Below are 26552 nucleotides of genomic sequence, written 5' to 3'. Positions count from 1 at the left end.
GTGGAGAATTTACCTATTTTTATTTTTCAACTATTCGAGTTGATACCGGAGCTTGAACTCAAGACCTTGTGTGCTCACTTGGATTTTTTGTTCGAGGCTGGTACAGCTATGGCTTTTGCCACAGCTCCACTTCCAACTCTGGTGGTTCACTGGAAATAACCGTCTCCCAGACATCCTGCCCAGAGGTGGCTTTAAGCTGTGATCTTCAGATCTCAGCCTCCTGAGTAGCTGGGATTACAGGTGTGAGCCACCGGCACCTAGTGAAAGGCTGTTATGTCTAGAGGTGGATCTGTGTGTGAGCGTGCATATGCGTGTGAGCGCATATTCACACACCCAGTGTGTGTTGTTTCTTCCCTCCCACCCCAGGAAGCCTCTGTCCTAGAGGAGGAAACCGCACAATAACAAGTCATGTGACCAGGGGAGGGGGCTTCCTGTTTCCCAGCCCCTCCCGGGCCAGCCTTAGGCCACCCAGATCTGAGTAGGCAGTGGCCAGCAACATGCCAGGAGCTCGGGCCTCTGACTGAGTGTCCCCGGGGAAACAGAGGTAGAGGGGGCTGAGGGGCAAACCCCACAGCTGGCGGCTCTAAGTCCAGCAGGACCTTGGGGAGGGATGGGCGATTCCTGGAGTCCCCATCCCAATGCCGGCTAGACGAGAAGGGGAGACGAAAAACATGAGAAGATAAACCATGAGCTTTGGTGGCCACACCTGTAATCCCAGCACTTGGGAAGTTGAAGCAGGAGGATCATGGGTTTCCAGCCAGCCTGGGCTGTAGAACAAGGCCTCTGGTTTTTGTTTTGTTGTGTTTTTTAAAGGAAGGAAAACCCAAAAGGCAGAACAAGGGAAGAAGGGGGAAGGGAAAGGTGGGTCAAATGGGATGGGTAATGAGCGGCGTGTCCCGGGAACCATTCAAGCAGCAAGTGGACACCGGTCACCTCCAGAGCTCCCTCCCAGGCCCTGAGCCACAGAGAGGAAGTTGAGGCGCCAGAGGCATGAGCTGAGCCCCCGCTGTGTCTTGCCAGGACAAGAGTTTCTGGACAGGAATGAGCGTCAGAGCCACGCGGCCCCGAAGCCGGCGGGGGAGACCCGCTCCACCGGTGAGTGTCCCCCCACCGCCCTCCCCACCGCCCCGCCCCCCCAGCCCCTGGAGCACAGACCCCCACAGAGCTCAGCCCCGATCCCTTGCAGGGTGAACTCGATCCTGTGGCTGAGAGCTCAGAGGAAGCCGAAGCGGCAGGCAGCAACACCAGGCTCAGCGCAGGCGCAGTACGGGAGGAAGCCAGGCCGCGGCTGCTGGAGCCCAGGGCCGGGGCCAGCGACCAGGGGCTGGGGGACGGGTGAGCCTGGCTAGATGGCGCCCTCTGCCAGCCCGGTGCATCTCAGCCATCCACAATCCTGCCAGTGGCCCTGCCCGGCTCCCCGCGCCCGGCTCCCGCTGCGAAGTGGCTGAAGCTTTTATCTTTTTTTTTTTTTTAGAAAAAATTATGTATTGGTGATACTAAGGTGTGAGCGCAGGGCCTCGGCCTTGCTGAGTGAGTGCTTTATACTTCAGCCAGGCCCGGCCCTGTGTGTGTGTGTGTGTGTGTGCGCGCGCGCGCGTGCGTGTGCTTGAACTCAGGGCCTGGGCGCTGTCCCTGAGCTTCTTTTGCTCAAGGCTTGCACTCTACCACTGGAGCCACAGCGCTACTTTTGGCCTTTTCTGTGTGTGTGGTGCTGAGGGATGGACCCTGGGCCTCATGCTTGCTGGGAGCGCTCTTCCACAGAGCCACCTTCCCAGCCCTGCTGGGTGAAGGTGTGTGCCTGACACCCCCCCCCCCCACACACACCATTTTTTCCTATTTGGAGACAGGCGCTCACCATTGATTTCAGGCTGGCCTTGAACTCATGGTCACATGGGAATTGAGCCTGAAAGTCTCCAGCTCAGCCTTGAGTGCTGGAATACAGGCATGTGTCACCACACTAGGCTTCTGTACAAGGACCAGGTGCTGGTGGCTCACACCTGTCATCCCAGCTGCTCAGGAAGCTGAGGTCAAAGCCAGCCTGGGCAGGAACGTCCTTGAGACTCTTCATCTCCAAGCAACCACCCTAAAAGTCAGAAGTGATGCTGTGGCTCAAGTGGTAGAGTGCAGGCCTTGAGCACCACAGCTCAGAGACTGCCTGGCCCTAGAGTTCAAGTCCTAGGACCAGCACCAAAAAAATAAGAGAATTGTAGCCTTGGCCTCCACCCAGGGTCCTCCACATGGAGTCTGGCTACTGCCACTTCCAGAACTTTCTATGACTCTTCACCAGGCCTCTGTCCAACTCCTCATTTTTCCCCAAGGGACCATGGGGTCCAGCCTCCTCCCCAGCCTCCTAGGGTCCCCCTGGGGCGCCCCCCCCCCATGGCACCCGGCTGCATCCAGCAGCCTTGGTGGCAGGCCTGGCTCAGGCCTTGGTTTTCACAGGGCTGATGGGGACGCAGATGGAGATGCTGGCAGGGTGCTATGCCCTGAGGGACCCCAGGAGCCCCCAGCCCCAGCTCAGCAGCCCCCCGAGGCCGATCCAGCAGATGGGGGGGCCGAGCCCACCGGGACGGGGGCCCCCGATGTGTTTCACACCCTCCAGCAAGCGCTGAGCTCCCTGGAGGCGGCGGTGGCTGCCTGGCGGTGCCGCCCGTGCCCCACGAGCCCCCTGCCAGAGGGTGCGGGCCCCAGCCACGCGGCCAGGGCGCCGGGGTGCAGTGCAGGCCAGCGGGAAGCAGCACGGCTCTCCGAGAGCAACGCCTGGCTGCGGCTGGCCCTGGACACGCGCGAGGCCGAGCTGCTGCGCACACGCACCGCCCTGCACGCCTTCCAGGCCGAGAAGGAGACCCTGCACCAACACGTGAGCCGCCGTGGGGGGGGGGGGATCCCCAGCGGAGGGGGGAGGATCCTAGTGGAGGGGGGTGGGTTTTTGGTGGGTCATGGATCTTGAACTCTGGGCCTGGCGCTGTCCCCCAGCTGCTCAGCTCAGGGCAAGCGCTCTACCACTTGAGCCACAGCACCACTTCTGGTTTTCTTGTGGTTTATTGGAGATCAGAGTCTCATGGACTTTCCTGCCTGGGCTGGCTTTGAACCTCGATCCTCAGATTTCAGCCTCCTGAGTAGCGAGGATTATAGGTACCAGCTAGATGAATCATTTTGTTTGTTGGTGTATTCATTCAATGAACTTCCAAGTGTGGTGGTTAATGTCTGTAATCCCAGCACTTGGGAGGCTGAGGTAGGAGGATGGCCAGTTTGAGGTCAGCCTGGACTGTTTAGCAAGAGCCTGCCTCAAAAAGCAAAAACAAAAACAAAACAAAACAAAAAACAGCCTGGCACCGGCGAGTCACACGTGCAATCCTAGCTACTCAGGAGGCTGAGATCGGAGGGTCATGGTTCAAAGCCAGCCCAGGCAGAAAAGTCCATGAGACTCTTATCTCCAATAAGCCACCAGAAAACCAGAAGTGGCTCTGTGGCTCAAGTGGTAGAGCACCAGCCTTGAGCTGAAGAGCTGAGGGACAGCGCCCGGACCCTAAGTTCAAGCCCCACGACCAAACAACAACATAAGAGCAAAGAAAGACACAGAGCTCCTAGCCTTCCAGCTGGGGCTCTAGCTGCAAATGTAGGAGTCTGATGGAGGGGTGGGATGGGGTGTGTGGAGCCCCAGCCTGAAAACTCTCACATGCCTTCCAGGTCCAGGAGCTGCAGGAGACCCTGAGGAGGGTGCGGTCCTCCCCGCCCGGGTCTCCCAGACTTGCCGGAGGCCCAGGCAGTGACTCCAGCAGCTCGGGGGCCGACACGGAGCCCTGGGGTGCTCGGGTAAGTGTGACCAGCTGGGACCCCAATCCCGGCGGCCTTAGATTCTGAGCGATAACTTCCGGGCACCAGTGGCTCACGCCTGTCATCCCAGCTACTCAGGTGGCTGAGTTCTGAGGTTCGTAGTTCAAAGCCATCCTGGGCAGAAAAGTCCCCATGAGACACTTATCTGCAATGAACCGCTCAAAAAGCAGAAGTAGAGCTGTGGCTCAAGTGGTAGAGCACCAGCCTTGAGCAAAAGAGCTCAGGGACAGTGCCCCGGCCTGAGTTCAAACCCCACGACTAACAAAAATAAAACAACTTGTGAGTCCATATTGTGGGTGACAATTTTGAGTAAATCAAGTCACCCCTTCCTGGCAGGACTCCTCCTCGGTTTCCCCCCTGCTCCGGCTGCGTGATTCCAGCTCCCAGATCCTCGGGCCTGTGTCCATGCCGGTCTGTGGGCCCGCGGAGAAGCTTCTGGAAGGCCGGGTGGAGCAGCTGCATGGGTGAGAGCCTGGTGTGTGCCGGCCTGGCGGCGGCCATGACTAACAAACCTCCCGCCCCTCCCTCCACGCCTCTCGTCTCTCTCTGGCCAGGAGCGTGGAGAAGCTGAAGTGCTTCAACCGGCTGCTGCTGGCAGTGCTGCGGGGCTGCAAGGGCCGCTGCGAGGAGCTCAGCCTGCATGTGGGGCGGCGCGCGGCGGAGGCCACGGCGCTGGGCCTGGCGCTGCACTACAGGTCCCCTGCTGCACCTGTGACCTCGGTGCTGGGGGAGCGGGGAGAACAAGGGGGCTCCCCCCCGCCCCGCTTCTAGCAAGATGGGGCTGGCTTCCCGATGCTCTCCGTGTCCCGCAGTGAGAGCTGCGAGGCAGCCTACGGGGCCCTGCTGGCACTGCGAGAGGCCGACCCTGCCTGGGGGACCCCGAGACCCAAAGCTGACCTGCAGCGGGCTGTGGAGGAGGCACGCAGGCTGCTGGCGGCCGTGGACGGAGGGACACCCCAGCACAGGTAACCCCGGGACACCCAAGAAGTGTAGTGAGCCAGGCGCCCGGTCACGCCTGGCATCCCAGCTACTCAGGAGGCTGAGATCTGAGGATCGAGGTTCAAAGCCAGCCCGGGCAGCCAAGTCCCTGAGACTCTGATCTCCAATGAACCACCAAAAAGCTGGAGGTGGAGCTGTAGCTTAAGGGGTAGAGCGCCAACCTTGAGGGGAAAAGGTCAGGGGTAGTGCCCAGGCTGAGTTAAGCCCCAGTACACACACACACACACATACACACACACGCCAACCTCACCAAGCCAGTTCTCAGCACCACCTGGCCTTCGTTCATGCCAACACATGCCAGCCAGCCCCAACGTCAGCCTTGTTGAGTAACCACAGGTCAACTCCAGTTAGACTTGGTGCCAAAGGACCGCGTGGGGCTCAGAGCCGCCCTGCTGAGCCAGGGTGATGCCAAACCCAGCACGTGGCCAGCCCTGAATGCCCATGCCATTGCCACAACTTGTCTTCTGGGTTACTGTAGGTCTTTTTTTTTTTCTTAGTACCAGTCCAGGGTCTTGAACTCAGGGCCTAGGCACTGTCCCTTAGCTCGTTTTCACTCAGCGCTGATGCTCTTCCCCCATTTGAGCCCCAGCTCTATTATTTTCAACTTTTTGTTTGTTTTTTTGGGTCTGGTCATGGGGCCTGAACTCTGGGCCTGGGCGCTGTCCCTCAGCTCTTCAGCTCAAGGCTAGTGCTCTACCACTTGAGCCACAGTGCCACTTCCAGCTTTTTTTTTTGCTTATGTGGTGCTGAGGAATCGAACCCAGGGCCTCAGGCATGCAAGGCAAGCACTCTACCACTGAGCCACCTTCCCAGCCCTGGATTTTCAACTTTTTGATGATAAGAGTCTCATGGACTTCCCTGGCTGGTTTTGAACCATGATCCTCCTATCTCAGCCTTCTGAGTAGCTGGGATGACAGGCGTGTGCACCAGCGCTTGGCCGGCCTGATGTGTACTGGTCCCCCCTGGGGCTGGCACGCTGGTTGGCTATGCTCACTGGGGGGGGGGGGTCACAGCCCGGTGGGGACAAGGGTCCCCAGCGCTATGCGGGGCATCTCCTGCCTCCCGCAGCCCCGAGGGCAGCAGTGCGGATAAGCCGCAGGAAGTTGCCACCCAGCTCCAAGCCCATATCCAGCGGCTTCAGGAGCGCCAGGCCCTCCTGAAGATCCCCCCTGAGCCCAGCCCCTCCGCGGCAGCGGGGCTCACTGCGCCCCACGGCGAAGTCATGGTGCAGGCCATTCTGGAAACCCAGCCCGGCCCGGCTCTGCCCCAGCTGGAGAAGACCCAGATCCAACGGGGCTTGATGGCCACGCGGGTAGGAACAGGCGAATGGTGCCGGTCCTTCTTAGAGACAGAATGTGAGAAATGTGTCTAGTGGCCCAGGAGCAGGAAGGAATTCTGCTCTGCTGAGGGGTGGGGAGGGGTTCTTGGAGTTGTGAGGGATGAATAGGAGTTTGTTGTCTGGGGTCCAATTTCTTAATCGACTATGAATCTGCCTTTCCCTGATGCCCTTCCCATTGGAAGAGATGAGGGCGGGAGTGTGAATGGGGTTTGTAGCATGGCTTGAACGGTTCGAGGGGCCGCTCAGTGGCAGGGGCCAGCCTGTGCCTGAGACCCTGTGTTCAGTCTTTTTTTTTATGTCAGTTGTGGGGCTTGAACTCTGGGCCTGGGCGCTGTCCCTCAGCTCTTCAACAAGGTGAGCGCTCTACCACTTGAGCCACAGCGCCACTTCCGGTTTTCTGATGGTTCATTGGATCAGAGTCTCTTGGACTTTGCTTCCCAGGCTGACTTTGAACCATGATCCTCAGCTCTCAGCCTCCTGAGAAGCTAGGATGACAGGCGTGAGCCACAGTGCCGGGTTGTGTTCATTGTTTTAACACTGCAATCAATCAATCAATCAATAGATAGACAAGAAGATGAAAAGAGAAAAGAAAAAAGGCGGAAAAAAAAGCAGAGGTGCTGGGTCAGGCCTGGTCATCGCAGTGTCTGGGAGGCAGAGGCAGGAGGAGCCTACGCTCCCGGCTGGCCCGAGGGACGCGCCCAGCCTGGATCAAGCCCCAGGACCACCCCCCCCAAAAAAAAGGAAAAGTCTGAGGTTCTGAGATCTGAGACGTTTTAGCTTCCCTAGACCTTGTCTAAGACAATGCTCTGGGGCTGTTGCTCTAGGGGGGAGGTCACAGTGAAGGTCAGCGTTCTTGTGTGGCCCCAGTGGGACCTTCTGGGGCCTCAGTTTTCCCCCTTATCCCCACAGGAGACCCTGGCTGATCTGATGCTGCAGCTTCAGCTGGTGCGCAGGGAGAAGCGGGGCCTGGAGCTGCGGGAGGCCGCGCTGCGGGCCCAGGGCCCCGCCCACGTGCTGCTGCTGGAGCAGCTGCAGTGGGAGCGCGCACAGCTCGCACCCGCGCCCCAGCGCAGCGGCCGCGGCGGAGGCAGCAGCGGGGAAGGGAGCAGCGAGGAGGACGAGGCGTGGCCACAGGTGAGCAGCCTGCGCCCCGGCGCCCCGCCCACCCCAGCCCCGCCCACAGCACCTGCTTCACCAGGCGCCCCTCCTGGCGGTGGCTCCGCCCACACCACGCCCGTCCCACTTGACTCCGCCTACCGGAGGCCTGTCCCTCAAGGCACCACGCCCGCGAGAAAAGCCCCGCCCACCAAGCGCCCCGCCCCCGGATGCCCCGCCCCCCAGACCCCGCCATACAGCGCCTGGTTCACCACATTCCTCCCGTCTGTGGCCCCGCCCACTACACCCCCCATCCGACGCCGCCCGCGGAAGCCCCGCCCGCGGAAGCCCCGCCCGCGGAAGCCCCGCCCTCCCGGTCCCAGGCTCCCGGTAGCCTCGGCGGCCAGCTGAAGGGTGAAGGTCAAGTCTGTTTCCTGTCCTTGGGGTTCCAGCGCCTTCCACCTTTCCTTCTCCTCCCCTTCCTGGCGCGTCCGTAGTTTGTCGCTGTCGCCCCGAGCCAGGCTGGCCTCCCCGGCATGGCTTCCTGCGTGAGCGTCCACGGGGCTGCCTCTCCGGCCTCGCCGACGCGGCCCTCCACCAGCTCCTCCGGGTCTCTGTCCACGCAGTGTCCAGCCCGAACGCCGGTCACCTCCCTGGCCACGTCCCCTGCCCGAATGCACCTCCTCCTGGAAGCCCCCTGGCCGTCCGCGGCCGGAACTGACCCCTCGGCCGCTTCAGGCTCTTCTCAGACTGAGGGCAGGGGCTCCATCCCGCACCCTGCTGTCCGGCTGGGGCCTCTCGCCTCCCTCGCTCTGTCCCCGCAGGGTCTCCCTGCCCTCCCGGGGGACGAGGAAGGCCGGGACCCAGAGAAGTTGTCCCAGGAACTGGCTGCGTCCCTCGCTCGGTTTGTATCTGAGGCCCAGCAGGGGAGGGTGAGGTGGGTGGGGTGGGGTGTGGGGGGCATGCCAGAGGCCAGGGTGGGCAGGTGGGCGGAGGACAGGAAGGGACTAGCCGTGCTGGAAGCCTCCCCACCCCACCCCAGGTCCCTGGGCCTGCGGCAGCAGCTGCAGTCCCTGCGGGAGCGCCTGGAGCAGATGGCCCGCAGGGGCCGAGCCAGCCGCGCTCAGAGTGCTGAGCTGCACCGAGACCTGTGCCGAGCTCACGGGTAAGGGCCCGGAGGCCTTGGCCCCGGGGTTGCTCCCTCAGCTCTCTGGGGCTCAAGGGCTGGGAGCAGTAGCTCCCCCTGCCTGGGAGGTGGGGATGGGGAGGATGCTGCTTATCCTGACCAGCAAATAGCACCAGTCTGGTAGTGCATGCCTGCAACTCCAGCTGGGGTGGGGCAGCAGCCAGTCAGAGGCCAGCCTTTGGGGGAACAAACAGAAAACTTCTAGAAAAATAAAAGCAAGCAAAAAATAAGGGAGGGGTGCTAGGGCATGACTCAAGTAGTGAAACAGCGGCCTGGCAAGCAGATCCAAACCCTAGTACGTGCTCCCCTGCCCACCCCCTCCCCCCAAAAGGCACCAAGCCCCGGGTACCACTCAGCCGTGATGCAAGTGTCCCAGCAGGGCCCGGTCCCCAATACCTTGTCGTCTGGGAAGAGGGGTCTGTGCCCCTTCTCTGGGGGGCAGAGTCTAGCTCAGCCACTCACCCCACAGCGCCCTGGTCCTGGCCTTCCGCGGGGCCCACCGGAAGCAGGAAGAGCAACGCCGGAAGCTGGAGCAGCAGCTGGCCCTGCTGGAGGCCCGGCAGGCAGAAGAGCTGGCCAGGCTGGAGGCCACGGCCCGGGGCCTGGCGGGGCCCCGGCCTCCCCGCCCCCCGCCCCCCGCGGGGGAGACCCTTCTGTAGCCGCCCCCCAGGCCAGGCTGGCTCCCACCATAAACTGCCCGCCACTGAGCCTTTGTTCGTGTGCAGTGATTTGGTGTGCGCAGTGACAAACCCCGTGGGGAATAAACTTGACCTCCAGCGAGGTCAGCGCAGCGCAGCTGGGCCAAGGGGGCGGGGACCCCCGCTTGGGCCTGGGGGAGGGGGCGGGGACCCCCGCTTGGGCCTGGGGGAGGGGGCGGGGACCCCCGCTTGGGCCTGGGGGAGGGGGCGGGGACGCCCCATCTGGGGCTCCTGGGAAGTCAGGGAGGCTGAAGTAGCCCGGTCAGGTCTGGGGAGACATGGTGGGGGGGGTGCCACGGGCCCTGCCCAGAGAGGCTGCCCCGGCCGGCTCACAGACAGGGTACCCCAGAACCACAAGGGGGGCTGAGCCCTGGGTGGGGGTGGGGGGGGCTCGGGGACTTGGGGGTTTGGCCTTTCTTTCTCCGTTTTTTGTCTTTGCTGTCCTGGTCCTGGGGCTTGGCCTGCGCTGTCTCCCGTGGTCTGGCTTTCCACTCAAGGCTGGAGCTCTCTCGGGTGGAGCGGCTGCGTCTCAGACACCTTCCTGCCCCTCAGGCCTCGGCCTCCCGAGCGGCTGGGGTGGCAGGCCTGAGCCTCACACGCAGGAGGCTAGCACTCCGGGGGGTGAGGCCCCAGCCTCAGCTGATGCGTGAGACAGGCCCAGCCGGCCTGAGAAGTTCAGGCTCCTCCCTGCGGGTTCGGGCTGGAGGCGATCAGCTGCGATTGGCACAGGCCACACCCAGCCGCACCCCTGAGCAGGGCATCCAGAAGGTTCTGGGCCCCAGCACCCTGCGCCCAGCCCCAGAGGGCTCCCCGCCCCCTCGAACCCCGGCTTTACCGGGGAGCTTCTCCGAGGGCGCCTTGGCTTTGAAGACAGAGGGAAGCTGAGGCAGGCACCGTGGGGGAGCCGAGGAGCCCCGCGGGAGCTCGGCCCAGTCCCACGGGGCTGCCTGGGGGCGGGGCCAGCGGACCCCGGGGTCACGGGGGCGGGCGGGCAGGATCCCAGGCCGCGGGCCGTTCCCACGGGCGGCCCCGCGGCAGATGGGCCCCGGCCCCTTTGTCCCGGGTCTGCGGCGGCCGCAAGGTCAAATGTCACCGCGGGGCCGCGGGCAGGGGTCAGGGGGGCGGGGCGAGGGGTCGCGGGGCCCCGGCAGGGCCCGCCCCCGGCCGCAGCCCGGCCCTCCCGCCGCCCACGCCGGCCCCGGCCGCGACCCTGACCCTGACCCGCTCCCTCCCGGGGTGGCGTCACCGCCCGGGCCTGGTCACCGCGGCCACCGCGCCCGGGCCTGCGGGCTGGGGTGAAAGGTCGCCCGGGACAGCCTGCCCCGCCCGGGTAAACGTTAACCCGCCTCCGGGGAGGGCCGGGGGAGGGGCGCACCGGCGGCCGAGCCCGCCGGGGGGGCGGGCGGGGGCTCGGGGAGGGGCCCCGCCGGACCGGGCGGCCTTCTGCAAGAGCGAGCAGGCAGTCCGCCGTGCCGCGTGCGGGAGGCGGCCCGGGGGCGCGCGCGGTCCGGCGTGCACGCGCGTGTGCGTGCGCACGTGTCCGGGAGCGCCTGCGTGTCGCCCGCGGCGCAGGGGCGTGACCCCGGGGCACGCGTCCCCCCGTTCCTGCTTCCGCCGGGAACGCGTGGGGAGGCGGATCGCGGGGCGCCGGGGCCCGAGGCCTGGCGGGAGGTCGCGGGGGCCGGGCCGCGGGGGCCGCGGGGCGGGGCCGGGCGGGGCGGGGGCCGGGCCGCGGCCCGAGCTCCGCCCCCGCCTCTCCCGCCGGCCCGGGCGCCCGGCGCCGCGCGCGGCCACCCATGCCCTTATAAGGGCGGCCGTCGCCGGGGCAACGAGCGCCCGCCCCCGGCCCCGCGCGCCCCCGCCCCGCCCCCGCCCCGCCCGCCCGCCCGCCCGCCGCGCGGATGGAACGCGGTGTCAAACCGGCCGCAGCGCGAGGCCGGCGCGCGGGGTCGGCGGCGGCGGCGGCGGGAGAGCGAGGCTCCGGCGCAGGCCCAGGCCGGGCGGGCGCGGCCGCGACGCGGGCGGCGGCTCGGGAGGCGCGGGGCCGCGGCCTGCAGGCCCCGGCGCGGCCGCCGGTGCGGGGGGGACGCCGGGGGGCGCGGGCCCCGGGCCCCGGCGCGCGTGCGCGCCGCCCCTCCCCCTCGCCGCGGGCCACCGCGCAACTTGCGGCCAAACTTTGCCCCCGCCCGGCCCCCAGCGCCCGGATGGCGCCCCGCTGACCGGCCGCGGCCCCGGGGCCGAGCCGGCGCCCGGCCAGCGGGCGCCCCCACCCCCCGCGCGCAGCCCGGGCCGGGCCATGGCCCAGGCCTGCGGGGCGCGGCACCTCGGGGCCCCCGGCCCCCGCCTCTAGCGCCCCCCGCCCCGCGCACGCGTGGGAAAGTTGGCCGGGAACCGGCCCGACCAGTTCCGCCCGGCTCCGCGGACCGGCCGCAGGAAGTTGCTGCAAAACTTTGTTTTCGGGGGGGGGGGGTGCGGCGGGCGCCCCCCGAGCCGCGCCCGGCCCGGATGCGCGCGGGCTGAGTGCGCCCCGGGCCGCGAGGGGGGGTTCCGGTGAGGCCGGCGCGGGGAGGGGGCGCCCCGGCGCCGCGCCCCCGGGGCTATGGCCATGGTGACCGGCGGCTGGGGCGGCCCCGGCGGCGGCGGCGGCGCCAACGGCGTGGACAAGGCGGGCGGCTACCCGCGCGCGGCGGCCGAGGACGACTCGGCCTCGCCGCCCGGGGCGGCCAGCGACGCGGAGCCCGGCGACGAGGAGCGGCCGGGGCTGCAGGTGGACTGCGTGGTGTGCGGGGACAAGTCGAGCGGGAAGCACTACGGCGTCTTCACCTGCGAGGGCTGCAAGAGCTTCTTCAAGCGCAGCATCCGCCGCAACCTCAGCTACACCTGCCGGTGAGTGCGGCCCGGCCCGCCGCCCGCGCGGTCACCTTGGGCCGCCGCTGACCTTCCCGCGCCCCGCGCCCGGTCCCCCGCGGCCTCCGGCCCGCCCCGGCCCTCGCTCCGCCCCTCGCCGCCCCCCTGCCCGGGGGCCGAGGGGTCCTCGCGGGCCCGCGGGGTCCCCGCCCAGCCCCGGACGCCCCTTCCTCGCCGCGCGCCCGGGGGACCCGAGCGTGGAACTTGGACCCGGCGCCCGCCGCGTCCCGGGCTATTGTCTGCGGCCGCGCGGATCGATACGGCGCGGCCTCGGGGTCAAATACCAGCTCCGGGCGGCGGCCGGGCGGGGCGGGCCGCGCTCCTGCGCCCGGGGCCCTGCGCGGGCCGCGGCCCGGCCGGGGGCGGCGGCGGGGGGTCACCGCCCCGCTCGGGTCACCGGAAGCCGCCCCTGGAGCGCCGGCGCGGCCGCCGGAATTGACCGCACCCCCGCGCCGGCCCCGCAGGCCCGCCGGGCCCTGGAAAGTTTGGGGTCGCGCCGAGGTGTTCGGAGGAGCGAGCCCGCGAGGGGCGGCGGGGACGCGGGGGGCGGCGCGGCCTCGGCCGGCAGGGCCTCTGGAGGGCGGCGGGCGCCGCGCCCGGCCCCGGGATGCCCAGGCCGCCTTTGTCCTCCCGGCCGCGGCCGGTCCCGGGCCAGCGCCGCGGACGGCTCCGTTTCCCAGCGTCCCGGAACCGGCCCCGGGCTGGGCGCCCCGGGGCTGGGGCTCCGGCTTCCCGGGCGAGCTGGGTCCGGGCCCCGCGCCTGCGGCCTGGGCCGGGCCCCGCGGCGGCCACGTGTGGCGGGCCGCCCGGCCGCCGCCTCCCGCAACTGGGGCGCCGGCGCTGGCCTCGTTCCGGCTCGCGGGCCGGGCCTTTGGGGCGGGGCGCCCCGGGCCGGGGTCGGGGCGCAGCAGGAAGGGCGCCGCTCGGGTCCGAAGGAGAAGCGGGGCAGACGCGGTCAGCGGGCAGACGCGGCCCGGGCTGACCCGGAAGCTGCGCGCGGCGCTGGGAAGCCCGGCCGGAGCCCCGGGAGCCGGGCCTCGAGGCCGCCTGGCGCCATGGAGGCCAGAGCTCCGGGCAGCGCCGCGGGCGACAGTCGTCCTAGCTGAGGTGACAGGCGCCCCCATTTCAGAGCCGGGGAGGTTGAGGCAGAGGCTGGGGGTGCGGGCGCCGGGGGGTGCCCGAAGCCGGCCGCCCCAGCCCTGGCCGGTTCCACGCCGCTGCCCAGGCCCTCCCCTCGCTGCTCCGGGCTTTGTTCCTGGCCTTGGGGCCCCATCCTGGCCGGAACCCGGCCCCGTGCCCGGACTCCCGGCTGGGCGGCCTGTGGGGGTCGCCAGGCCCAGTGCGTCCTGTAGAAGGCCTGTGGGGGGCACTCCAGCCTCCCGGCACCCTGCGCCACCGGGGCAGGATGCGCACACGGGCCGGGGGCATCGGAACACAGGGTCAGGTCTTCAGCCTGGGGCTGGCCGGGGAGGAGGCCAGGAGCTCCCTCCATTTCCTCATTCCTCCCTTCCTTCTTAGCGTCCCTGCCCTGACTCCTAGACAAGCGGTACTCCCCCTCCCCCAACTCCTGCTCATCCTGCAAAACCCAGTTCCACTGTGTGCTCACAAACTTTGTCCCATGGACTCATGCATCCGGCAGGGCCCACTCCCGTCGTCTTCCTCTGCACACCTGTCCCAGCCAAGGAGCTTGGGGGCAGAGGGGGGGAGCATGGACTCAGCCCTGGTCTCTGCCCTCCCCCCCAGGTCCAGCCAGGGAGTGGAGGGGGAGGAGTGGGGGGGAGCGAAGGTTCACAAAGCCCTGGTCTCTGTCCCTATCCAGGTCCAACCGGGACTGCCAGATCGACCAGCACCACCGGAACCAGTGCCAGTACTGCCGCCTTAAGAAGTGCTTCCGGGTGGGCATGCGGAAGGAGGGTGAGTTGGGGCGGGGCCTGGCGCCGCTGACCTCCCTACCCCACCCGCAGATCTAGCCCTGGGCAGCAGGGATCTGTTAGGTTCTGTGGGGGCCTCCTGGCTTGTGCCCAGCCCCCCGTCACCGGCCGGCAGGGATGTGTTTTCTCACCTCATGTGCTGGCCCTCCACCCTTCACCCCTGCTTTCCGTGTTTGCCCAGGGCAGGAACTCAGGCAGAGTAAGGCAAGAGGTGGCGCGTGCTTTCTCCTGATTGCGGGCTGCCGGAGCTCCAGCCTCCGGCCCTGCCCAGGGGCCTGAGGGGACCCCGCATGTCGGGGGCCTGGGCTGGGATCCTGCCATCGCTCCCTGACTTCCTGCGGAGCCCAGAGCTATCACAGGCCTTTGGAGGCATGGGGCGGGTCCACCCCATGGACCCGCCCCGGCCCCTGTCCTGAGGTGTCCTGTGCCAGTCCGGCCTGTCTTCCCAGTGTCCAACCCCAGTCTCTTATGCCTTAAAGATGGCTTCTTCTCAAGAAGCCTGTATGCAAGAAGCTGCAAAAGGCTTCTCTTAAACAGCCAGGCAGGGTGGTACGTGCCTGTAATCCCAGGGCTGGAGGCTGAGGCAGGAGGACCGCAGATTCAAGGCCGTGCGCTACCAGCAAGCCTCAGACAAGACCCGCTCATGGCATCTCTCCATCCCTTTACACTTGAGGGCAACTGTCTCGTCCCGGGCCCCCCTCCCCCCTTGGGTTGAAGGCCCCAGCAGACCTCACATCAGGGCTTAGGCTCCAGGCTCGGAGTCCCGACTCAGGGCCTCTGCCAGGCTGCTCCCTGCCCGTCTTCAGATCTCAGCACGGCCCCCCGCTCTCTGGGTTTGCTCAAACGTTTGCTTCTCTTATTTATTTATTTATTTTGGTCTGTCCTGGGGCTTGAACTCTGGGCCTGGGCGCTGTCCCTGAGCTTTTCAGCTCAAGGCGAGCGCTCTACAGCACCACTTCCGGTTTTCTGGTGGTTTATTGTAAATAAGAGTCTCAGGGACTTTCCTTCCCCAGGCTGGCTTTGAACCTCGATCCTCAGATCTCAGCCTCCTGAGTAGCTAGGATGACCGGCGGGAGCCACCGGTGCCCGGCTGCTTCTCCCCTTTATTCACACCACACCCCTTGCCCCATCATTCACTCCAGGCAGTGCAGGCCCCCTGGGCCGGGTGTTCTTGTCCTTGCTTTGTCTGTGTCCTGGCCCTGGGCCTGGCCCTTGAACTCGGGGCCTGGGCGCACGCCGCCCCTTACCACTCAGAGCTGGCTCTCTACTACTCGAGCCGCAGCTCCACTTTGGGCTTTGTGGTGGTTTGAGTTGGCGATGGGACTTTGCTGCCTGGGCTGAGTTTGAGCCTCAGTCCTCAGAGGTCAGCCTCCTGAGTAGCTGGGATGGCAGGAGTGAGCCACCGCTGCAGCCTGCAGCTCTGATGAGGCACCTCTTTAACCCTTTGTGTAGAATACACAGATTGAGGGAGCTTTTAACAAGCAGACTCGATCCTCCGCTGCTTACACACCTCCTACAACTCCTTACTCCTCCACCCCCGCTTTGCCCCAAACCCGTGTGCCCAGTTTCAGCTGCTTTTTTATGGGTGGGGAGACTGAGGCACAGAGCTCATGAGCAGGGCTGTGCACCGGTGGGAGAGCCAGGGGAGGGGCTCTGAGCTCCGGGGTTGGTCTGAGTGAGGCGGGGTTGGGGGGCTGGCGTTGGCCCGCCCCGCCCCGCTGACGCCCCCCCCTCTCCCGCAGCCGTGCAGCGCGGCCGCATCCCGCACTCGCTGCCCGGCGCGGCGGCGGCGGCGGGCGCGGCGGCCGGCAGCCCCCCGGGCGCGGCGCTGGGCGCGGGCGCGGCCGAGCTCTTCCCCGGGCAGCCGGTGTCGGAGCTGATCGCGCAGCTGCTGCGCGCCGAGCCGTACCCCGCGGCGGCCGGGCGCTTCGGCGCGGGCGGCGGCGCCGTGCTGGGCATCGACAACGTGTGCGAGCTGGCGGCGCGGCTGCTCTTCAGCACCGTGGAGTGGGCGCGCCACGCGCCCTTCTTCCCCGAGCTGCCCGTGGCCGACCAGGTGGCGCTGCTGCGCCTCAGCTGGAGCGAGCTCTTCGTGCTGAACGCGGCGCAGGCCGCGCTGCCGCTGCACACGGCGCCGCTGCTGGCCGCCGCGGGGCTGCACGCCGCGCCCATGGCCGCCGAGCGCGCCGTGGCCTTCATGGACCAGGTGCGCGCCTTCCAGGAGCAGGTGGACAAGCTGGGCCGCCTGCAGGTGGACTCGGCCGAGTACGGCTGCCTCAAGGCCATCGCGCTCTTCACGCCCGGTGAGCGGGGGGCGGGCGGGGGGAGGGAGCCCCGCCCCGCCCCCGGCCGGCCCTTCCCCGGGCTCCCTTCGCCCCGCCCCGGATGAGGCCTCCCCGTCCTTTCCGGGGTCGCCGGGCCTGCGGCGCTACCGTATTCCCTCGACCCGCGGCGCTCCGCGTTCCGTGCTGGGCCGGAGTCGCTCGCTCCCCGCGCCCGTGCCTCGGGTGCTCAGCCCCTCCCGAGCCCGCCCTTGGCGCGCACGGCCCCGCCCCTTCCCCGGTTCACGCAGCCCCTCGTGTGCTGGCCCCGCCCCCGGCCGCAGCCCCGCCCCCGGCGTGTCAGCGCCCCGCCCCTGACCGCAGCCCCGCCCCGTGTGTCAGCGCCCCGCCCCCTGACCGCAGCCCCGCCCCCGCAGACGCCTGCGGCCTGTCGGACCCCGCGCACGTGGAGAGCCTGCAGGAGAAGGCGCAGGTGGCGCTGACCGAGTACGTGCGCGCCCAGTACCCGTCGCAGCCGCAGCGCTTCGGGCGGCTGCTGCTGCGCCTGCCGGCCCTGCGCGCCGTGCCCGCCGCGCTCATCTCGCAGCTCTTCTTCATGCGCCTGGTGGGCAAGACGCCCATCGAGACGCTCATCCGGGACATGCTGCTGTCGGGCAGCACCTTCAGCTGGCCCTACGGCGCGGGCTCGGCGCAGTGACGCGCCGCCCGGACTCGTTTTCTAAGGACTGTGAAGTGTTTGTCTTTTCTGTTTTCTAAATGATCTCCAAACCAAAAAGCCGGGCGTGGCCCCGGCGCCCGGACCCGGGACCCCGGGTCGGATCAAGCCAATAATAAAGCGTTTCCTACCCGCGCCGCCCGCTGGGTCGCTCCTCAGAAGCGGGGGTTTCCCGTTCGGCGCGGGCGCGGGGCCGACGGCGCCGCCCGAGGCCGTGCCTTTCCGTTTGGAGGTACCGGAGTTTGAACCCGGGCCTGGAGCTTGCCAGGCAAGGACTCGACCCCCGACCCCGACCCCGCGCTTCGGGATGGGCTGGGCGGCCCGCGGCGGGCTCCACCCCTGGAGCCGCCTCCGGGCTCCGGGCGGGTCACGGAGGTCGGTCTCGGGGACGGTCCTGAACCGCGACCCTCAGATCTCAGCCTCCTGCGCAGCCCCGGGCCTGGGGCCTCGAGCCTGTCGCCCTCCGCCCCCCACCACCCCGGGCCTGGGAAAGAACTGAGCGCAGCGGGACGCGAGCCCAGGGGGCTCCATGTTTATTCCCTTGGGGTGAATGAACCGGAGTCCGCGGGGTGGGCGGAGACCGGGGGTCGGGGTGGGGGCACCGGACGCGGGCGACCCCAGGCCGCCGGCGGTCAGAAGTACACGGAGGCCTCGCTGTCCTGGTCGTCGAATTTCTGGATCTGGGCCTTGAGGTGCCTCAGTTTCCCCTTCAGGTAGCGACAGCGAGCCTGCTTATCCAGGAAGCCAGGGTCCTGCGGGGCGAGACCGGGAGGTGCTTGCAGCGGTGCCTGCGCCGCGCCGGGGCCCAGCCCACCACGGCGGCCTGACTCACCGTCCGCTTCTTCTCGATCTCTCTCCAGACTCGGGCCGCCGCCTGGGCCTCCTCCTGCAAGACGGGCGGAGTGGCAGCGAGGGGAGGGAGGGCGGCCGGGGCGAGGCCGGGCGCGGGCGCGGGCGCGGGCGCGGGCGCGGACCTGGCTGCGGGCGGGCGGCAGCGCCCCGAGCAGCGCCTCCAGCCGCGCCAGCCGCGCGCGCGCCGCCTCCACGTCTCTGCGCAGCTCCAGGAACTCGGCGCGCTGGTCCCGGAAGACGGCGGCGTAGCGGCGGCGGCCGCGCTCGCTGCGCAGCGCGGGGTACCTGCTGCGGGCGGGAGGGGCGCGGGAGTGGCCGGAGCCGCGGGACCCCCGACCCCCGGACCCAGCGTCGGGGCTCCGGCCCACGGCGCGCGCGCGCGGACACTCACAGCTCGTAGTCGGGCGCGGCGGCGGCGGCGCGGGGCTGACGCCCCCCGGGCCCGGCCCCCGCCCGCCGCCCGGCGCCGGGGAGGGCGCGCGAGGGCAGCTCGTCCGCAAACGCGATCTTCCTGGGCCTCGCGGGCTGGCCTCGCGGCGGCGCTGTCTGCACACGCGGCGGGAGTCAGGGCACGGGGGCCCCGCCGGGGCCCCGCCCGTGGGCTCCGGGGGCCGAACTCACCGGGGGCCCTGGGCCCGGCGGCCGGGGCCGGGGGTGCTCCCGGGTGGGCATCGGCCTCGCGGGGGCGCCGCTCTGGGGTCCCCGGGCTGGCCGGCGGGGGGCGTCGGGGCCCGCGCGCGGCGGGCGCGGTCTGCGCGCGGCCTGCGGACGGCGGGGGCGCGGTGGGCGGGAGCCCCGCCCCCTCCCCTCACCGAGGCGCTTGCCCGCCCCGCCTCCGTCCCGTTACGTAACCCGGAAGAGCGCCAAGCGAGCTATGACATCATCGCGCAACTCGGGGCGGGGCCGAGCCCCTCCCCCCCCCCCCCCCCCCCCCCCGCAAGCTGTCAGAGCTGCCGCCTCCCCGACGCGAGGGGCCGAGGGTCAGGCCTGGAAGGGCGCCGCCCCGCGCCGCCGGAGCACCGCGTCCCCGCGTCGCGCCACCTGTCCCAGCGTCCGGCGGTCCCAGCCTGGGTCGGCTGCGGGAACGTGGCCTGAGTCCGGGGGTGGCTTCACTTCCGGCGGGACCCGACGGCCTCGGGGCGGGGCCTGCCCGCCTGGGGGCGGGGCGCCACCGCGCAGGGGCGGGGCCGCACGACGCAGGGCGTGGCGTCAGCACGCGCGCCGCGCGGGGGCGGGGCCGGCGGGCCTGGGCGCGGCGCTTGAATCGCGGCTCGGTCCCGAGTCTGGGCTTCCGCTCGCGGGCCGCCCGTCCCCCCCCCCCCCCGAGCCCCTCAGCCCCCCCCCCGAGGTCCTCCCGGCCCCCCCGAGCCCCTCCCGCGCCCCCCAGCCCCCTCTCGAGCCCCGGCCCCCCCCCCCCCCCCGAGCCCCTCCCGGCCCCTCCAACCCCTCCCGGCCCCCGCCCCCACCCGAGCCCCCCCAGAGCCCCGGCCCCCCCCCCCCAGCCCCTCCCGGCCCTCGCCCCCCAGCCCCTCCCGGCCCTCGCCCCCCGAGCCCCTCCCGACCCCCCCAGCCCCTCCCGGCCCTCGCCCCCCGAGCCCCTCCCGACCCCGCCCGCACCCCCCCGGCCCCCCCCCCTCCCGGCCCCGGAGGCGGAGACCGCGGGCCGGCGGCGGCGGCGTTTATTTGAGCTTGGGCATGAGGCGGATGAAGAGGGTCGTGCTGATGAAGATGAAGCAGACGACGACGAGCATGGCCCACAGCAGCCAGTTCACCGACTTCTGCGCGTGCTGCTCCAGCCGCTCCGACTCCGCCTTCAGCTTCTCCAGGTTCTGATCGGCCATCTTCAGCGAGTGCGACAGGGTCTGGGGGGGTCCGCGTGGGGTCAGGGGGCGGGGCCGCCCCTCCCTGCCGCCCTGGCTCGGCCTGTGACCCCTGACCCTGGCTGAGGCGAAGTCCCACTCCCGAGGCCCCGCAGCAAGCGGCTCTGGCCGCCCCGGGTGGGCGCGCGGGGCCGCACCTGGTTGTCCTTCTTGATGACGCTCTGCGCGGCCAGCGTGTTGGTCTTGAGGCTCCGGGCCAGGCCCAGCATCTCCTCCGCCAGCTTTTCCTGGAGGTCCTGGTGTCGCTGCAGGACCAGGTCCAGTTCCGCTGCCGATTGCTTCTCGTCGGCGGGCTTGGGGCGCGTCACCCCCGCTGGGGGCACAGGGCACAGGGTGTGGACGCGACGCGCGGGAGCGACCGGCGGTCGCGCGTCCGTCCAGCCACCCACGTCCCGGGAGGAGCGGCTCCATGCGGCCTCCGGCGGGCCCCCTTGCCCCTCCCGGCCTGCCCTACCCCAGGACACTCACGGTCGTTTCCTCACATCCGGCTGGGGCTCTAGAGGCGAGACGCAGCGAGCAGTTAGAAGGAGAAGGTCGGTTTGCGTTCCCAGCCCCCTCACCTCTGCCTGCGTGCTGCCTCTGATAACCCAGAATGTGGGCTACTGGCCGGTGGGCTCCTTGTCCTGCTTCAGAGCCCTAGCTGGAATGTCCTCCAACGGAGCCCACCTTCCCTGGATCCTGACTCCCCAAAGCCCCGGGCGCCTCTGTGGCTGGCATTGGTCTTGTGAGCTGGGGGTGCGGTGCCTTCCGTAGGTCACCGGACCTCCACCTGGGCTGTGCCCGGGGGAGCCGGGGGGGGGGGGGGGAGGCAGCGGGGTGGGGGTCACTCACCTCCGGCCGAGTCCTGTGGGAGGAAAGACAGGCGTGAGGTCAGCCCCTTTGTTCTGTCCCCAAGTCTCTATTTTATTTCCTGTGCGGGGCTGGGCCTCCCGAGCTAGGATTGCAGGCCATGCCCCGCCGTGCTTCTGCGCTCAGAGCTTCTGCGCTCAGAGCTTCTCCTCTTCCACCTGAGCCCAGCGTTGTCACCCAGCTTCCGGCCTGGCATCGAACTGGGTCACCCTGCAGATTCCTGTGGTGACCTGTGAGCCACACGTGCTGGGCCTCAACCACACCCAACTCCTACTCATCTACCGAAGCTCTGGCCACAGTGTCCCTCCCTGGCGTTGGCCTTGCTGTCCGAGGGTGACCCGGGAGCTCACCGCGCCCAGCAGCTCGCTCCGCATCTCGCTGGCGTACCGGGCGCGGGACTGCAGGTGCACGGTCTTGGTGGCGGGCACCCGCTCCCTGGCCGTGGTGGGCACGCGCCCGGGGGTCAGAAACTGGTTGGCGAGGGCCTTTTCGGAGGAGGAGGCCTGCGGGAGGCGAGGCCGGGGTCAGGGCCGGGCCGGGCCGGGGAGGGCGGCGGGGACCCGGGACCCCGGCCCCGGCTCACCAGCTTCTCGGCCTGCAGCATGCCCTTCAGGAAGTTCACCTTGCGCGAGTACTCGCCGAGCACCTCCGAGGCCGGCTTGCTGCGGGCGACAGGGCGAAGGAACCACCTGTCCGCGGGCCCGGCGCGGGGACGGGCCCCGAGCCCGGGCGCCCCGCGGACCCCGGCGGCCGCACTCACCTGGCGTGGGCCTTCAGGGCCTGCAGCATGTCCTCCAGGGCCCCCACGTACTGCGGGGACACGGGCGGGTAAGCGCGCCGCGCCCCCCGGCCCCGCTCGCCGGGGGCGGGGCCTGGGCGGGGCGGGGCCTGGGCGGGCCCGGGGGCGGGGCCTGGGCGGGCGGGGCCGCACGCCGACGTGGCGGCGGTGGCCGGAAGGGGCGGGGCCAGGGCGGCTGTTGGGGCCCGAGAGTCCGTCCGGCCTAGTGGCCACCCTCCGGGACGTGAGTGGTGCGCGGCCGCGCGGCGTCCCCCTCACCTTCTCCAGACGCCAATCCTCCGGGTCCCGCTTCTCCGCTGCCATTGCCTCGCAGCGACACAGCAGCCTCACGAGATTCAGCTCCAGCCGGGACGCCACCATGGCTGGCTGCGGGTGCCCTGCCTCTTCCGCCGGCGCCATCTTAGGGATGGGCGGAAGTGCGTCTAATTGAGTTCCTTCCGGGCGGATGTGCTCCACCTTTTGCCCCATCTTGATTGTGGGCGGAAGTTGCGTGCTGTGTGGAGAGTCGTCACCCCGTCCATGTTTATTTCGGGCAAAATAGCTTGCTTTCTGAAAGCGTGTGAGGCCCGAGCTCTTCAGCGCGTCCCCGCGTGCGGCGCCCGCCCTCGCCGTTCCGCGCCCCGCGCGCGGCCCCCCACGCCGGCCCTATCCCGCTCCCCTTGGAGAAAATAAACCTCGCGCGAGGTTTCAGAGCCGACGGCCCGGCCCGGCCCGCTTCTTGGCTGGATGGCGTCGGCTCTGCCCTGGCCGTGAGCCAACTCCGCAAGTTCGGGTCCCGGTGCGGAGACTAAGCCCGTCCTCAGCGCCCTGTCGCGGCCGGCCTCGCGGGGAGGGGTCGGGGGAGCCCAGCAAGGCCCGCGGACGGCAGGCGGGCGCCAGGGCCCGGGGTCCGCCCCCCCGCCCCGCCCCGCGCTCCCCTCCCGGGACGTGCTGCGCCCGGCGCCCGTCCGTCCAGCGCCCGTCCGTCCCGCGGCCTCAGTGAGGGCCCCGGCCGAGCCCCTCGTGCCGGGTGCGGCCCTGCGGCCCCGCGCGGCCTCCCGTGGGAGGGTGCGGAGGGTCAGCGCACGCGGTGCGTCGCCCCCTGCGGGCTGGGCTGGGGCTCGCCCGGACCGTCGTCCCGTGGCCTGCGCGCTGACCTCAGCTGCTCAGCCCAAGGCGGGCGCTCTGCCGCTCGGGCCAGCGCCTTTTCTGCTTACGGGGTGCCAAGGAATCGAACCCGGGGCCTCGTGCATGCAGCGAGGCTACCCCGGGGCCGCCTGCCCAGCCCCCGGCGTCCTGTTCCCCGGCCCGGCTGGGGCCCGGCGCCCGGCGGCTCCCGGGGAGGACGGTCGCAGCGCGGAGCGGCGGAGGCGCACGCGTCTCTCAGGCACTTGTTTATTGTACACGGCCGCGGCCCCCTTGGTCCCGCCCCGCCCGGGGCTCCCGGGGCTCCCGCCGCTCGGGGCAGGGCCGGTCCGGCACGGCTGGTCCGGGCCCTGCGCGGGACGGGGTGGAGTCCACTCCCCCGCGCCGGGGTCTCCCCGGCTTCCGCGTCCCAGTCCCAGCACCCGGGCGGCGGCTCCACGCGTGTCTGCGGGCCGCGCTCCGGCGCCTCGCGGAGCGGGAGGCCGGCGCTCGTGCGGTGACCCGGAACCCCGGTCCTCGGTGGCGGCGGCTGCGCAGTCCGCGGCGGCGGGCCGCAGGAGCGGCAGGGGCGCGGGCCGCGTGTCAGCCGTCGGCCGGGCCGGCGTCGGGGGGCAGGCAGTACATCGGGGGGTCCGAGTACCTCCGCAGGGCGGCGGGGGGCGCGGCGGCCCGCCCGGCCGGCTCCGGGGCTCCGAGCGCGGGCGGGAGGGCTCCCGGGGCGGCGTAGACGGAGCGCACGAGGTCGGGGCGGCGTGCGGGCGGCTCGCGGCGCCGCGCGGCCAGGCCGGGCGGGAGCTTGATGTTGGCGGTGGGCAGCACGGGCGTCCGGCGCGGCGTCTTCACTCTGACCGTGATGAAGGACGGCGGCCTTCGTGGCGGGGCCGCGGCCTCCGCGGGGCGGGGGCGCGGGGCGGGCGCGCCGGGGCGGGGGGGCGCGGGCGCGGGGGGCCCTTGGGGAGAGACGCGGGGTTACGCCGCGTCGGGGCGCGCGGGGCCGGGCCGGCGGGCACGCGGGCCGCACCCTCCTCAGTACTGACCTTCGCCGGCCGCGCGCTCCTCCAGCAGGCTCTCGGTGCTGGCCGACGCCTCCGAGTCCACGTTCTCCTCGTCCGAGCCCCGCGGGTCCAGCTCGGGCAGCCGGTACGTGATGTCCTCCCTGCGGACGGCCGGCTGAGCAGGTGCCGGGGGCGGGGAGGGGGGCGGGGGGGGCGGGCAGGGACAGGGGCGGGGGAGGGGGGGATGGGGACGGGGGAGGGGGGCGGGGACGGGGAGGGGGGCGGGGGGGACGGGGAGGGGGGCGGGGGGGACGGGGAGGGGGGCGGGGACGGGGGAGGGGGGCGGGGGGGACGGGGAGGGGGGCGGGGGGGGCGGGCAGGGACAGGGGCGGGGGAGGGGGGGATGGGGACGGGGTAGGGGGGCGGGGGGGACGGGGAGGGGGACAGGGGTTGGGGAGGGGGGAGGGGGGGCGGGACAGGGGCGGGGAGGGGGAGGGGGGACGGGGACGGTGGGGGGGGAGGGGGACGGGGAGGGGGGCGGGGGGCACTTGCTTCTCCTCTTGATGGACTGGATGCGCTCCGATGAGCATCTCCTTCTCCCGGTCCCTCGTCGCCGCCCGCCGCCTCGTCCTCGCGCAGCGCCTCGGGCCGCCGGGCCCGGCCGCGGCCTTGGGGCTCCGCGTCTGGAAGGGAGGCGCGGGGGGTAGCGGGAGGGCCGTCCCGCTAGTGGCCCTCGCTCGGAGGGGCGCCGCCCAGCATGCACTTCCGGGAGGTTAGAACCCGCGGCGGGCGCCGCCAGGGGACATGCACCGCCGCCGAGCGCGTACATACCAGGACCCCCTCATAGGGAGACGAGAACCCCAGTTTGAAGGGCCAGGGCTGGGGGAGAGACGAGCACAGGGTGAAGGGGCGCGGGAGCTCTGCGGGGTGCGGCCCCGGGGCCCCGGGGGGGCGGAGCGCGCCGGGGTCACGCAGCGTGGGGAGGCCCCGCCTCCTCCCCGCCCAGGAAGGAGGACGGAAGTTCCCGCCCCAGGGCCTAGCCACGGGCAAGCCTCAGGCCCCGCTCAACAGGCCCCGCCCCGACCAACCCAGGCCCCGCCCAGCCAACTGCCAGACCACGCCCCCTGCAACCAGGCGCCCTCCCTCCCCTTAGTCCTTGGCAGGCCACCGGAGGCCCCGCCCCTTACAGCCACGGCGGGCCCCGCCCCCACCGGCCCCGCCCCCCACCAAAGCTCACCGCGTTCTGCCGCAGGAGCGAGAGCCTGCGGAAGGCGATGCTCTCGGCGGCCTCCAGCTGGCTGATGTCCTCCATCTTCACCCTGTACTTCCGCATCTGCTCTTTGATCAGCATCTCCACGCACCTGCGGGGACCGAGGAGGGAGGGGTTCGGTCACCCCTGCTCTGAAGTAGGCTGCCCGGGAGGGTGGCACCCCCGTGGGTCCGCAGGTCGGGGCCCCACCCCCCACATAAGTACGGGATGAAGAGGTTGAGCGCCTCATAAGCAGAGGAGGTGTGCTGGTCAGGCAGCGGGGACCCGGCCTGCCGTGGCTAGTCCGTACCGGGTGGACTTGGTCAGACACTCGGCCCAAACTGGCCTCTGGCATCAGTGCAGGAGGGAGGGTGGGGGATGGATGGACTCGGGCACCCCACACATGAATGGGGGGAACGGTAAAAACAGGGCTCAATGACGCAGAGCTCCGTCGGAGCTGGCTGGGCTCTGGGCATCTTTCTATGGCGGCGGTGTGGAAGGGTGGAGCGGGCAGGGGTCCCCGGGCCCGGCACTCACATGGTGATCTTGAGCACGTCCTTCATGCTTGTCAGCGGGTCCGAGGTGTCGGGGGCAGCGCAGCAGGCAGGGCGCAAAGATGATGGCCAGGGCCCCGGGGCGACATGCGGTTCACATCCTCCAGCAGGGCCACCCTGTGCGGCCACCGACAGTCAGGGGGCTGCAGGGCTGGGGGGGCCATGTGGGGGTCTAGGGGCGCAGCCCTGGGGCTCCGGAGCTGGGGTGGGGGTGCCACGCGGGGGTCTGGGGGCACTTGCTTGACCAGGTGGAAGATGAGCCGCTCCAGGGCCGTGTGGTTGGCCTCGGGCAGGTGCTCCAGGACGGCATAGATGGCGGCCAGCTGCTCCTGCTTCTCAGGTAGCTCTGGGAGGCCAAGGCGGTTATCCTGGGCCCTGGGGCTGGTGCCCACCCCGGGGCACCCGCGGGCGCGGCTCACCCACAGCCGCGCAGGAAATCGCCGTACTGCGCGAAGGTCATGAGCGGCTCCGGCAGCTCCCGCAGCCCACTGCTTCAGGACGCCGGTGATGGCATGGATGGGAAAGTCCTCCAGCTTCACAGCAGCTGGGTCTGTGGGCCAGGCCGGGTGAGCAGGGCCCGCATCCCCCCACGCCGGGGGTGCCAGGCCGGGGGGCCCACCGCGCCCACCTGTCTGCAGCGCCTGCCGCAAGCTCCCGCGTCCGATTGGCCGCGCCTGACTTGCGGTAGAGGCCCTCGGTGTACAGGCCATGCATTTCCACGTGTTCCAGAAGCTTCTCCAGCACCACGGGCACGGAGGCTTTGTCACTGGTCAGGCTGCCCACGCACACTCCGAAGTGGCCTGGCTCAGCGCCGGGCTCGGCCTGACATGTCAGGATGAGGGGTGTGGGGGTGAGGGGTAAGGGGTGTGGGGTTAGGGGTGAAGGGTGGGGTGTGGGGTAAGGGGTGTGGGGTGAGGGGTGTAGGGTTAGGGGTGTGGAGTAAGGGGGGTAGGGTTAGGGGTGTGGGGTTAGGGGTGGGGTGAGGGGTGTGGGGTGAGGGGTTAGGGGTGGGGTGTGGGGTGAGGGGTGTGGGGTTAGGGGTGGGGTGAGGGTGTGGGGTTAGGGGTGAAGGGTGGGGTGTGGGGGTAAGGGGTGTGGGGTGAGGGGTGTAGGGTTAGGGGTGTGGAGTAAGGGGGGTAGGGTTAGGGGTGTGGGGTTAGGGGTGGGGTGAGGGGTATGGGGTGAGGGGTTAGGGGTGGGGTGTGGGGTGAGGGGTGTGGGGTTAGGGGTGGGGTGAGGGGTGTGGGGTTAGGGGTGAAG

General features: G+C 70.1%; 6 protein-coding genes across 10 annotated transcripts in view; 2 read left to right on the top strand and 4 right to left on the bottom strand.

The window, feature by feature from the left end:
- The first annotated feature begins 392 nt into the window (after positions 1–392).
- Positions 393–9163, top strand: Ushbp1 (USH1 protein network component harmonin binding protein 1). 5 transcript variants are annotated; one of them, XM_042670647.1, is made up of 13 exons: positions 393–544; positions 1021–1095; positions 1187–1335; positions 2443–2860; positions 3691–3816; positions 4174–4301; positions 4392–4532; positions 4650–4802; positions 5905–6148; positions 7085–7309; positions 7768–8174; positions 8313–8435; positions 8926–9163. In XM_042670647.1, the coding sequence occupies exons 2-13, from the start codon at positions 1042–1044 to the stop codon at positions 9113–9115; spliced, it is 2358 nt and encodes a 785-aa protein (XP_042526581.1). In that variant the 5' UTR covers positions 393–544; positions 1021–1041; the 3' UTR covers positions 9116–9163. The 5 variants fall into 5 exon arrangements, with proteins under 5 accessions (XP_042526581.1, XP_042526585.1, XP_042526583.1 ...); XM_042670651.1 differs by lacking the exon at positions 393–544 and having other exon boundaries at positions 946–1095; positions 8095–8174; XM_042670649.1 differs by lacking the exon at positions 393–544 and having other exon boundaries at positions 946–1095; positions 7897–8174.
- A 2272-nt stretch (positions 9164–11435) lies between these two features.
- On the top strand, positions 11436–17124 carry Nr2f6 (nuclear receptor subfamily 2 group F member 6). Its single transcript, XM_042670652.1, has 4 exons — positions 11436–12040; positions 13881–13975; positions 15735–16295; positions 16691–17124. Exons 1-4 carry the CDS (start codon positions 11754–11756, stop codon positions 16969–16971), a joined length of 1224 nt encoding a protein of 407 aa, XP_042526586.1. The 5' UTR covers positions 11436–11753; the 3' UTR covers positions 16972–17124.
- Positions 17125–17496: 372 nt separating this feature from the next.
- On the bottom strand, positions 17497–19032 carry Ocel1 (occludin/ELL domain containing 1; the record flags this gene model as incomplete). Its single annotated transcript, XM_042670624.1, has 6 exons — positions 17497–17741; positions 17822–17875; positions 17964–18129; positions 18233–18387; positions 18463–18603; positions 18883–19032. Coding segments are annotated over 6 exons (786 nt in total), but the record flags the coding sequence as incomplete, so codon positions are not given.
- A 473-nt stretch (positions 19033–19505) lies between these two features.
- Positions 19506–21890, bottom strand: Use1 (unconventional SNARE in the ER 1). Its single transcript, XM_042670623.1, has 8 exons — positions 21628–21890; positions 21331–21380; positions 21154–21232; positions 20921–21073; positions 20553–20565; positions 20190–20217; positions 19859–20126; positions 19506–19703 (listed from the first exon to the last, which is right to left on the bottom strand). The coding sequence occupies exons 1-8, from the start codon at positions 21835–21837 to the stop codon at positions 19521–19523; spliced, it is 984 nt and encodes a 327-aa protein (XP_042526557.1). The 5' UTR covers positions 21838–21890; the 3' UTR covers positions 19506–19520.
- An 837-nt stretch (positions 21891–22727) lies between these two features.
- LOC122100300 (unconventional myosin-IXb-like) lies at positions 22728–25409 on the bottom strand. The gene is made up of 6 exons (XM_042670653.1): positions 25276–25409; positions 24727–24850; positions 24321–24368; positions 24042–24172; positions 23532–23650; positions 22728–23444 (listed from the first exon to the last, which is right to left on the bottom strand). The coding sequence occupies exons 1-6, from the start codon at positions 25299–25301 to the stop codon at positions 23077–23079; spliced, it is 816 nt and encodes a 271-aa protein (XP_042526587.1). The 5' UTR covers positions 25302–25409; the 3' UTR covers positions 22728–23076.
- A 140-nt stretch (positions 25410–25549) lies between these two features.
- The window catches only part of Myo9b (myosin IXB), a 48648-nt gene continuing 47645 nt past the window's right edge, over positions 25550–26552 (bottom strand). Inside the window, exons 32-34 of the mRNA XM_042670645.1 lie at positions 25921–26114; positions 25712–25842; positions 25550–25638 (exon numbers count right to left, since the gene is read on the bottom strand). Of these exons, the coding sequence (XP_042526579.1) occupies positions 25749–25842; positions 25921–26114 (288 nt within the window). The 3' untranslated portion in view covers positions 25550–25638; positions 25712–25748. The remainder of the gene's footprint in view (positions 25639–25711; positions 25843–25920; positions 26115–26552) is intronic.

This window comes from Dipodomys spectabilis, unplaced genomic scaffold, assembly GCF_019054845.1.
Source record: "Dipodomys spectabilis isolate Male_0828 unplaced genomic scaffold, ASM1905484v1 ptg000573l, whole genome shotgun sequence".
NCBI classification, from domain to species: domain Eukaryota; kingdom Metazoa; phylum Chordata; class Mammalia; order Rodentia; family Heteromyidae; genus Dipodomys; species Dipodomys spectabilis.
This window is presented reverse-complemented; position numbering and strand designations above follow the sequence as displayed.